The 12,375-nt window shown below is 44.0% G+C and overlaps 1 protein-coding gene across 1 annotated transcript in view; it reads left to right on the top strand.

The window, feature by feature from the left end:
* Window positions 1-12,375, top strand: part of BLMH (bleomycin hydrolase) — a 49,682-nt gene that overhangs the window by 18,311 nt on the left and 18,996 nt on the right. The window contains exons 7-10 of the mRNA XM_007485725.3: window positions 8,438-8,593; window positions 9,341-9,499; window positions 9,839-9,906; window positions 11,157-11,271. Of these exons, the coding sequence (XP_007485787.1) occupies window positions 8,438-8,593; window positions 9,341-9,499; window positions 9,839-9,906; window positions 11,157-11,271 (498 nt within the window). The remainder of the gene's footprint in view (window positions 1-8,437; window positions 8,594-9,340; window positions 9,500-9,838; window positions 9,907-11,156; window positions 11,272-12,375) is intronic.

Genomic DNA, 12,375 nt, shown 5'->3' with positions numbered 1-12,375 from the left:
GCCCAGTACTTTTGTCACCTGTGCTATCCGGAAAAATCTGGCTTAATTGTGAATTTTAAAGATGGCTATAGAGTCCTGAATGAGACCACAATTGATTACATGTTTCTGACTAGAAAACTTAGGTTCCACCATGCTGTGTTTCTGGGTGATGCTCCTGCCAAACTTGGTTTCTAGGAATGATGTGTCCTAGTCCTATCACAGGCTGTTAGGGGAAGGGGAAAGACAACTGACTATAGCTGGACCCAGTTTTATCCCTCTTGTATTCCTTCTCTCTGTCTGCCTGAGTTTCTGCCTCAACTCATGCACAGAGAAGAGGACTAAATAAGGAAGTCTTAAGGCTGAAGACAAACATTTTTTCCCCAACAATAAAGATGATTGTTTCTCAAAAAAAAAATTTTTTTTAATTGCCTAATTTCAAAGAAGAAGGCTGAAAGTATGAAAAAGGGGACTCTAGGATAGGTACCAGGTACCAGAAGTGGGAGCGAGAATGCCGAATGTTCAAAGTCAATGAACTGGGGGCCCAAACCTCAACTCACTGTACTCATTAATTTTATGCACATTTTTTAATTATCCTTTAGTTTGCAAATAAAAAATTCCTTTGAAAAAATTATCTTTATCCTGACAGAGATAAAGAGAAAAATATATTTTTTTTAATCAATGCCTTCTATCTTAGAATTGATATTAAGTTCTTGCTCTGGGTCACCCAGCTAGGAAGGCCTGGCTCTCTATCCACTTGAGCTACCTATTTGCCCTGTTTGTTAAGGTTAGACGGGCCCCAGGGGACCTGCGGTAGTCAAGTTTTAGGCAAGATGGTCTCAGTGAGTTCAGAGAGACCTTGGAGCGCAATGGGAGGCCAGAAGGGAATTTAAGAAGGGCCCGGTTCATGGTGTTGGCCCTCTCCCAATAGGTCCTTCCCCCTTGTTTGAAGCTTAGGTCAACACCTGTAATTTGTGTGGGTCCCAAAAATAGGAATCCATGATCTTTTTCTCTGTGATGGTTGAGTTTTGTGTTCTCCACACTTCTCTTAGCAGAATGGGGTGGTGGACTGAGCCCCGAATTAGTAGGCAGAAGCCTGAGGTTGAGGCTCAGCTTCTCCATTTCTTTGCTGGGAGCTCCTCATTTACAGGGAAGGAGAATGACTCCTAGCTTGGCCCAACAGCAGGTCATGAAAAGGTTGCTTTGTAAACCTTAGCAGGCTCTCTGAACATGAGGCAAGGCATCCTCTGCCCCTGTGGATAATGCAACATCAATCATGTTTGCCACGTGGTATTGTCAGAAACATTTTGGGGCAAATGTGTGCTCTCTCGAGGCCTGGGCTGGGCCTAAGCTATAGGATCATAGAGCAGGGGCTGGAAGGGGCCTCGGAGGCTAGGTCTAATCCAACCCCTCATCTTATGAAGAGGCCTGTGGAGGTGAAGGGACTTGCCCTAGATTGCACAGGAAGCAGTAGAGCTGGGATTTGAACCCAGGTCTCCTCTCTTTGATTCAGGTCAATTGTCAATGGCTTAGTAAATTGCTCTGAAATAACGAAGAGCTGACTAACTACTGCAGTGCCTGGTGGGGCTGATGAAAAGTTGTTAAGCAAGTAATCCCTTTTATTTCACACCTCTCTAATTTATGCACACCCTCCAACACTTCCAGCTCTAATGAATGCTCTAAGTTATTTCTTTGTCCGGGGTTCCCAAATTTTGGTGTCCTATACATTACAGTTGGTTCAAGACGTCTCCTCTTTGCGCTTTCCTGATCTCCTTGGCTCCCAGTGCCTTCGTAGCTCCCCTCTCCTCAATTCCCTTGCTTTCGTTTTGTAACCTATAGGTATTCTTTTGTACCTACGGGGTGTCCCAAAAGTTTTAGTGCTATTTTAAGCTATTAAAATTTGTCTTCTCTCATAAGACTGTAAGCTCCTTTTCCTTTTGTATCTCCATTGCCTAGCACTGAGGGGCACAGTAGGTGTTTGCTGACTGATTTCAGCTTTGGCTTGGAGTAAAGACACCTTATCTGTCCCGTGCCAGTACTAAGCAGGGTTCATTATCTATAATGATCTCAGCTTAGCTTCAGTGGCCAACGGGGGATGCCCCCACATCTTGTCTTTACCCATAAGAATTGTTGTTTTAAAGCCAGCTCAGAGGTGGTCTGGCCCAAAATCAAAGGCCAGCTGTGCAGGCTCATAAAGCAGCTAGCCAAGCCTGGTAAAGGAAGGAGCCCCAAAGAAGAGGAGAACGAAATGAAATGAAAGAGAACAACAGTGGTTTCTCTGGGTTTCAATCTTTTATTCTAGGATGACTGAACCCCCATAAGCTGTGGACACACAACCTACCTTTTCTTGAGGTTTCTGAATGATGCTGGGGATCTCCAGGTCCAGCAGCCTTCCCAGCATCCCCCACTTAATCAGTGAATGCCTTTAATCCTGGCTCCTGCTGTCCATGGGGTACAATGGATGTCAGAACAGATGCTTTTCCTGCATATCTCTCAGAAGTTTCACGCCTTTGACTATCCATCCATTTATCCATTGTACGTGTACATTGGATTCACAAATCAAATGATTTCTTTCTTGACTCTTAGCTGCTTGCTTGCTCTCCTGCCTTGGATTTCAAGCCGAGGCACACATGGTCTTCACAGAATGGCATTTAAGAGAGGGATATTTCACACCCAGGCTTCTGGCACAACAAAGGAGATTGATTTTTAATGCCTCTATCTCACTAGGAAACTGGCTTATGGAAACCCATAGAACAGGGAATTAGAGAATGACTCTTTTATCTAGGATGATTTAGATTAGTACTACTTGGAGCCAAAAGATCCCTCTTAAATATCCCACAAGTACTATAAAAAATCACCCTAGAGACAGGAGGAGACCACAGAAGTTACAGTGTTTTTTGTTTTTTTTTAACTGCTACCAAGAGGGAGGGTGATTATTGTGGGTAGATTGGCAGTTCTCAACCCAACCCATGGATGGTATCTGCCTTTCTGAAATGGAGACATTAAAACCAGCTTGGTTTCTTGTAGAAGGAGAGCTGGGGGTGAGTGGGTGGGAGTGGGAAGATGGTTGGACAGTTGAAAAAAAACAACAAGGGAAAGGGGATTTGGCTACCCAATAATAGAATTCCCCAGCTGCTACTGGTTACTATTATTAGAGTAAGACAAAAATGCTAGTGTATTGTGGGTGCCACTATGCTCTTTACTACCAGAGAGAAGAGCGAAAGAATGGAATTGGCCCTTTTAACAAGTCCAATCTGTGACTTCATTGGCCAAGGAAATGGTGAGGAGTCTGTCCATGGAGCTAAGCACATTCCCTGCAGTGACCTCTTAAAGAGTTGGCTGAACCACTGAGAGGATGAATGACTTGCCCAGGATCACATTTCTTTCCTTTCCAGGCTCTATTCTTATCTCTGTCATACCTCAGAAATCTCCTCATCCTGGAACCTCACTCCACCCTTGAAATTCACCATTTGAAACTATACTCTACCCCTTTGGCCTCTCTTTCTTACTGGATGGCTTCTCCAGAGCCCCTATTTAAGGAGAGTTCCTGGCCAACCATGCCTCATTCCATTTCAGATCCCACTTTGGACTTTCTTTGCCATGCCTTTGTGAGGGCTATTGTGACAAGGAAATCACTTTAAAAGATTTAAAAGATTAATTTAAGGTCGCCAAGGAATTCACCTATGTAATTCCTTAATGAAAACTCAAGTCAGCAGTCAACCTTTTATGGAGTTTAATTACAAACAGGAGGAAGAAAAGTGAGAGAGAGAGAGAGAGAGAGAGAGGGAGAGGGAGAGGGAGAGGGAGAGGGAGAGGGAGAGGGAGAGGGAGAGGGAGGGAGAGAGGGAGAGGGAGAGGGAGGGAGGGAGGGAGGGAGGGAGGGAGGGAGGGAGGGAGGAAGGGAGGCTTAAATACCCCTTCTGTTTAGATAGCTGAGGCAAAGAAAAGAGATCAGTCCCTATCACTCACATGACCAAAATTGAGAAACAGTCTCGGGGGCCTCCACCTCCAGCTTCCTTCAGAGCAAACTTCTCAGAGCACAACCTCTCAGAGCAAAACCTCTCCAACCAACCCCTCTCGTCCTCAGACCCCGCTATCTTTAAGGAAACCATCCAAGTTCCCTCCCCTCAGTTCTCACATCTACCAATCACTGTCCATGTCTTCCCTATGCCAATGGTGGCTCTAGCTTAACTTAACCAGGACCGCCCAGAGGTCTGTGGCTTTGCACATGTCTGTTGAAGGTCATATTCTCAAATAATTAAATCTTGATCCCTTGCTGCAGCCCTTCCTAAATCCTGTTACCCTGAGCAGGGTGGAGATTGGAAGTTCCAAGACCTGGTTCTGTCATTCCAGGTATCTCTATTGTATCAATTCTAAAATCAATCATGACTTATCCCACTACTTAGTCCCAGGCCTTTAGTTTCCTTTTCTATATTTTGCTTTCCCATTAGAATGGAAGCTCTTTGAGGGGAGGGATTTTTTTTTCTTTCTATTTATATTTCTTTCCTCAGTACTTGGCATGATGTTTGGCACACATTTGGTGCTTAATAAATGCTTGTCGTTTGACTGACCTAGCCTATGTGTATTAGATATGAGTTTTGTATTCAGGTTTTTCTAATTCTGAAGCTGGCACTTTTTTTCCCCCCAAACCCTTATCTTCTGCCTTAGAATCAATGCTAAGCATTGGTTCCAAGCCAGGAGAGCAGTAAGGGTTACATAGTGGGGGTTAAGTGACTTGTCCAGGGTCACATAGCTAGGAAGTGTCTGAGGCAATATTTGAATCCAGGACCTCCCCTCTTCAGGCCTGGCTTTCTGGGCCATCCAGCTGCCTCAGAAACTGGCATTTTGTACTCATTGTCCATTGCTTCTCATTTACACACAGCCCATAATGATAATGCTGTATTGGATCCAAGTCTTGGCAGATCCAGCTTCATATCATATTGTTTTTGTCAGAGATGCACCAGTTAGGCAGTCAGGAAGTCAGCAAGTGTCTAGTAACCTGTTGATCACCTATATATGTCAAGTGCTGTGCTAAACCCTGGAGATAGAAAGACTGGCAGAAGAAGTAGCTCTTGCCCTCAAGGAACTTACATTGTAATTAAGGGGACAGCATGTGAATACTAGGTACAACTAATGTAGGTAGGGAGAAGCTGAACCTCTGGGCTTAAGTGATGTGTCTCTGTTTGAGGAAACTGCCAGATATGTAGAATGAGTATTGTTGTATATAAGGAATTAAATTAAGGGTTTTGACTAAAATATGAGAATTCTAAGGTAATATTATGGTCACTGATTAAAAGATATTATAGCTCAAGTCAAAAGAACTTTTAATAGCTTTTTAATTACAAAGAGTTGGAAAGTATGAAAGTAGAGAAGTGTAAAGGAGGATAGAGAAGATGCCTAGCTTAACACACTAAATGTGGCTCCTGTGCTTGTCTCAAATGGAGGATCCGATGTTTCCATCCACAAGGCCTCCTCCAAAGGAGACGGTCTCTCTGGAACTAATCTCTCTCCAGAAGCCAGGAAAGGAAGGCCAGTTACTCACTCATCCAAGAAACAGTCCAAGAGCCAGGGTTCCAAGTCAAAGCCAAGGTCCAAATCCAAAGTCACCTCCAAGAGACAGGTCACCAAGCTGAAGACCCTAGCCAAAGAAGTTCAGGACTTTTTATAGTCCTTTTCCCATGTCATTTCCTGTCCCTTCCCCTCTTCACAGGGGCTAGTCACAGCTTCCAAATTGCCTAGCATTGCCCAGGGAGGTAGTGTCTGTGGGATGCACCTTTCATCCTCTCAAGGTGTGTAAAAACTTATATTAAAAATTTATATTTTGTAAGATTTATTAATGATCATTAGAAATAAAGGAATAAAAAGGTAACAAAATAAAAACCATGGGCCCATGGCTAATCAACCCCATTTACCACCACAGTTGCAACCCAGGAAGGAAAGAGAGAGTGAGACCAGGAACCCCACCCACCATATCTGCCTGTCTATGTCACCATGTACACAACAGGAAGTCAGTGGGCTCCTGGGAAATGCAGTGTTTAGGATAACAGATTTCCAGTTATATAGGTGTCAACTCTTATCAAAGGATTCAAAAGTTTCTGATTGATTGGTTTAAAAGGGTGGAGCTCTCCAAGTAAGTGACTTGTGAATTCTCTTACTTGATGGTTAACAAAGTGTTAAGTAGGGGTTTCGTGATTGATTAACTCAAAATAGACAAAGAGAATAAAGAATTCCCTTTTGCAATCCCCTCTGTGATTCTTTGGGAGACTAGTCTCCCCAGTGAATCATTTAACATAACCAGCTTATACCTCTAAAGATCCTCTAGGTAAAGATGCATACCCTATTGCATTTTATAAGAGGAAACTACAATAGTTAGAGATAAGAGGGAAATAGAAGAGAGAGAGAGAGAGAGCAAAACCAGTGTTTGCTAGGCGTATTGACAAAAAGCCAGTTAGGGAGCATCCCTTTTGGCATAAGTGTTTACATTCAGAATAAATGTGTTCAACCCCCTTCAGTTCAATCAGTTCCACAACAAAGTTCATTCTGGATCTTCTGATGCAGTGGAGGCTTTTTTATGGCACTTTCTTCAAACAATTCGTTTTCTTGATTCAGGGAGGTGTAGCGAGTTTCTTTTCCTGAAATGCTTTCTCAAAATTTTAAATCTCGGATTTTATGAAAATTATACATGTATAATGAGGCAGGAAAGCCAAGTCCCCATCTTTTGCTGAATGAGACAACAACTGTCCTAGTCTTATCAGGTATTGGTAGGATACCTACTATGACCCTCCATTGTGCCAGGAGTGAAATAGAAAGGTGGTCCTTGTCCTCAGAGGACATTCTTTGGTTCCTGAGTGTGAGAGCTCCAGGGTTGCATAAGAGAACATGGCTGCAGGAGTGGGGAAGGATTCTTGAAGGAGGCAGGACTTTAGCTGGACTGAAAGAAATTGAGAAAAGCAAATGTATGGAAGTGAGAAATAAAAGACTTGGTTGATTTAGGAGAGAAGAAGGCCAGTCTGGGTTATGGTGAGGGGTTTGCATTGCTCAATCACATCTCATAAATAAGGTGATATCAGCCAGATGGGACAGTTTAGATTAGAGGAGAGGAGGGATAGGATGAAAATGGTTGTTTCTCTTGATGTGCTAAGAGGAAAAGGGGAAAAGAATGAAGTCAGGGATACCTGGTCATTGAAAAAATTACCAAGTACTTGCCTTGTACTCCACATTGTACTGTTTGATGCAGGGTACAGTTTTATCAGGGAGGAGAGATCTATAGAACTGAAAATAGTCAGGACACTGAATGGTCAGGGGCTCAATTGAATGCCAGCTAGGACTAGAACTTAGTGCATGGCCAGCAGTGAGGGAAGGAAGTGAGGAGAGGCCAGATGAATGTCCCAGCCATGGGGATGGGTAAAAGTGGTGGGTCTGATAGACATTTAAAGCAGTCAGTTGAGCTGGGCAGAGACAAGAGAGTTGGTGGCAAATTGGAAAAAAAGGCTAGAGCTGAGATGAGATGGTAGAAGATAGAGATCAGATTTTTGAGTTAAGGATTCCCTTGAGTATAAGGTCAAGTTACATGGGAGACATTAGACTTTGCTTATTTTACTAAAGTAGGATGGATGAAATTGAGGGGTGTCTGGGCAGCCTCCTTCTTGGTTCTGATCTAATTTTCATCCCATACTCTCAAGTCTCTGTTCACAACTCTCTAGAAAGTGGGGGGTAGGGGAGAGGCACCTAGGAGGTTCAGTGGATTGAGAGCCAGGCCCAGGCTTGGGAGATTATGAGTTCAAATCTGGCCTCAGATACTCCCTACCTATGTGATCCTGAGTGTGGCAAGTCACTTAACCCTGACTGCCTAGCCCTTACTGCTTGTCTTCCTTGGAACCAGTGCACAGTATTGATTCTAAGATGGAAGGTAAGGCTTAAAAAAAATAGTGAGAGGAACCATGCCAGGTAGATTCTAGGGAGTCCAGAGGAAAAGTCAAAGACTGTGCGTCATCAGTAGAAATACACCCTTTGGATGAGCCTTGGCCAGTGGGCACCACTTGAACTATTAGAACTGTTTAGAGTTTCCAAGACTAGGAGACCCTGCAACAATCAAGGGAAACTGATGTTTAGGGGGAAGGAAATCATTTATAAAATACAAATCATTATTTGTGATTTACAGAGGCAGAGACACAATTCTGGGGAGAAGCCAGTTTTCTTGGTTTAGAAAACATTGGCAAGGCAAGCTCTGGATGTTATGTATTTGACAATCCAAAGAGCATTGTTCAGAGGGTTTATTTGAAATGTCAGGAATTGGTTCATGTCCAGTGCCAGTGGGGACCTTGCCTTTTGGAGGGAAATTGGTTTTCCTTGAAAATGTCTAGTTTTGAATTTTTATCTTTAAATTCTTTGTGGTTCCCACAGTGGTGAGAGGGGTGCTGCCTCCTGACTACTGTTCATCTGTTGTTCTTCTCCCTACTAGGTCTTCCGAGTGGTCAGTATCTGCTTGGGCACCCCACCGGAGAAATTCACCTGGGAGTATCGAGATAAGGATAAGACTTACCATAAGATTGGACCCATCTCACCCTTGGATTTCTACAGAGAACATATCAAACCTTTCTTCAATATGCAGGACAAGGTTGGGGACTGTTGCTAGTAGTGACTGGCCATTGACTAGAGGGCAGGTACAGGACCAGAAGCTCAGCTCTCCTTATATGAAGGAGACTTGTTTTTTAACTAACTCCTGAGGTATATTCCACACTTAATTATGGTGGTCAAGCCCTTCCCAAGTTCTGTTTCCACATGCTCCTTTGACTCAGAGCTAGAATTGTTCCCAGGCCAAAAATAGTATGAATGGGGAAATCCTCTCTTACTGGGGGCTGAAGAGTGGTCCCCTTTGGGGTTCATCATTTTGGACTTTCTTATGAAGATAGCAATGTTGGCCTCTCTTCTTAGTTATGACCTCATAGCTAGATGTCAAGCTTACTCTGTAACTTGAAGGCAAGCTTCTGAAAGAAATGCCATTGTCTCCTTGTCTCACAACCAGGGCTTATTGTTTAAAAGAATTATTTTGGGGAAGCTATTGCCCAAATTAAATAGGTAGAATCCTCACATGAGTCCAAGTTGAAAAGAACAGACTCATATCTCTTTCTTCAAATTGAAAGCCACTTCTGGGAGCTTTCCATTCCTTTTAATGTTCCTTCTCATTGATTTATATGCTATTTTTCTATGTGGTTGTGGTGTCTGTGTACTTTGGGGTTATTTATGTCAGAGCAGTGACTTGCTTGTAGCTAACACAAGCTTGTAGCTTGCCTGGAATGGATGGGCTGGCCTAACTTAACGTAGTTTGGTTTATGTTATGATAAGGATGTCCTTGTCCCCTTAGATTTGTCTGGTGAATGACCCTCGGAGTCAGCATAAGTACAACAGACTGTACACTGTGGAATACTTGAGCAATATGGTTGGTGGCCGAAAAACCCTGTACAACAACCAGCCCGTTGACTTCTTGAAAAAAATGGTTGCAGCCTCCATTAAAGATGGAGAGGTGGGTGTTGACTTTGTGTGTCTCCCTGTAGACTATACATCTTCTCCATTTTCCTTCTCTAGTTTAGGATAGTGATGGTGAACCTTTTAGAGGGGCCAGTGATGTGAGAAATGTCCTCAGGTGCCTTTGGAGAGGGGGAAGGGAGCAGCCCGGCACCCCTCCCTCTGGCTTTCTAGCAACAAAATCTGGCGAACTCTTTATGTTGGAGCAACAGAATGCTTGCCTACAGAGAAGGCTCTGGGTGCCCTCTCTGGCACGTGTGCCATAGGTTCACCACCAGGGGGCTAGGAGGATCCAGGGATAAGAGTCTGTGTTGAACTTCCTTTTTTTTCTTTATAGGCTGTATGGTTTGGCTGCGATGTTGGAAAACACTTCAATGGCAAGCTGGGCATCAGTGACATGCATATGTGAGTGCAGGCAGTTAATTGGAAAGTCACTTCATGGTTTTGGCCTGTGGACTTGATGTGGAATGGACAGGCTCATCCATAGATGTTGATTCCTGGAAGAGAACGTTACCTCGTCCTCCTCCATCTTCTAGACAAGGGCTTTTGCCCTTGGTGTGTGTGTCATATAGGCCCCTTGGGCAGCGATCTGTGGAAGCCTATGGACCTCTTCTCAGAATCATGTTTTTAAACACATAAAATTACATACATAGAATTACAAAGGAAACCAGTTTTATTAAAATATGGTTATTACAGTTTTTGTTGTTATTACACTCTTGAGGGGTGACACTCCTTTGCTTTGGGGACCCAATCTTTTTTTTTTAAACATGCCTCATTTACAGTTATGACTTACTTTCTGTCTTAGAATCAATATGAAGTATCAGTTCTAAGGCAGTGGAGTGCTTAAGGCTAGGCAGTTGGGGTTAAGTGGATTATCCAAGGTTGGACAGCTAGGAAGTGTCTGAGGCCAGATCTGAACTGAGGACCAGGATTCTGTCTCCAGACCTGGCTCTCCATCCTCTGAACCACCTAACTGCCCCTGGTTATCCCAAGAAAAAAAAGTTCTAAAATAAGTCCCACCAAGTTCATGGACCCCCTGGTTAAGAAGCTGTGCCCAAGAGCCTAAAAGAACAGAGCAGAAGCTAGAGTGAGCATTGTGCATGCTTATGCTGTTCCCTTCATAGTCAGGAAGGCCTGGGTTCCAGTCCTGCGTCCCATCCTTGCTGACCATGGGACATCTCTGAGTGTCTTTCTTCATCTATAAAATGGGGAAGGTTGTTCACGATAATACCTGTTGTGAGTCCCACAGATGGTGAGGTTTTTTAAGTACTTGGCAGATCATGAGAGGAGGGCCTCAGAAGCCAGAGAGCAGGCTCATTGTACAGATGAGGAAATTGGACTGGAGGGGGGAGGCATGCCTTGTCTAGCATAATGGAGTAACTGTCAGAATCAGGATTTGAAACTGAGACTCAGTCCATAGCCAGGGTTTTGAATATACTGGAACACGCTGTCTACAGATTTTTTTCGCTTTGAGATTTAGGGAAACCCATTTAGTTTTGTTTTTTGGACATCCCCCACATGGCATAGGGAACTGTATTCCAGTGACAAGCTGCCTTCTGTGTGCCCCTCACAAGGAATGGCTGGGGCTTTCAAGGAGTGATGCTCCTTTCCTTGGGGGACCTAATTTTTTTTTTTTAAACATGCTTCATTTACAGTTATGACCATGAGCTGGTGTTTGGTGTCTCCTTGAAGAACATGAACAAAGCAGAACGGTTGACATTTGGCGAGTCCCTGATGACCCATGCCATGACCTTCACGGCTGTCACAGAGGTATGCCCGGGGCCCCTCCACCCACTTGCCCCTCCAGTCAGCAGTGTTTGTACAGATGGATTTGAATTCTCCCATAGCCTGTTTGTCTGGCCAAGCTTCATTCATGAGCTGGAAACGGTCGGCTTCCAAGCAGCATGTCACACCTGTATCACTTGGGGCTTGACTGGTTCCTCAGAGAAAGTGCAGATAGAAATTTTCCAGCGAAATGAGGGGTGGAATCTGGGCCAGAAGGGAGGAATTATTGCGGCCTTCCCCCAGCGGCCAGACGGTTTTGATTTGCAAGAGGCTAGGAAGTGGCCTTGGAGAAGATTCTTATTTTCAAAGAGTTAAAATAAGCACTGTATGGAGTGTGCAGGACATACTGGCCTTTTTGACCCTTTTGTACTCACCCTTCTTTTATTAGTGCCTCAGAATTTTCCTAAAATAGAATAAGAAGGGCCTTTATGCCCATCACTGGTTCCTTGTGGGCTTTTAGGGGAGTGGGCAACAAAGCAATTTATATCTCCATAAAATCTTCTGGGATCCAGAACACAAAGTTGTTTCTGAAATCCATTGTTCCAAATGAACCTGTCTAAAAGTTGTTTCTCCTGAGGAAGCCTTCTCATAACCAGGATGTACTAGGAGAGAGGGAGAGAGATAGACAGACCGACAGACACACACGTGTGCGCACACACACACAGAATTGATTGCTTTTATTCCTAATCCTTTTATTGGATAGATAACAAGGGGGTGCACTGGATTGGGCACTGCAACTGGACTAGGGAAGACCGGATCTCAAGTCCTGCCTCAGACACTTGGATGCTGTGTGGCCATGGACAAATCAATAAACCAGACTTCATTCCAGTTTCCTCGTTTGTAATTGGGAAGAGGCTTGGACTCACCTCTTTGGTTTCTTTCATTTTTTTAAACCCTTATCTTCTGTCTTGGAATCAATACTGTGTATTGGATCCAAGGCAGAAGAGTGGTAAGGGCTAGGCAATGGGGGTTAAGTGACTTGTCCAGGGTCACATAGCTAAGAAGTGTTTGAGGTCATATTCAAACCCAGGACCTTCTGTCTCTAGGCCTGGCTCTCTATCCACTGAGCTACCCAGCTGCCCCGATCCC

This window comes from Monodelphis domestica, chromosome 2, assembly GCF_027887165.1.
Source record: "Monodelphis domestica isolate mMonDom1 chromosome 2, mMonDom1.pri, whole genome shotgun sequence".
Lineage (NCBI taxonomy): Eukaryota > Metazoa > Chordata > Mammalia > Didelphimorphia > Didelphidae > Monodelphis > Monodelphis domestica.
The sequence above is the reverse complement of the archived record's forward strand: the minus strand, read 5'-3'. Positions and strand labels throughout refer to the sequence as shown.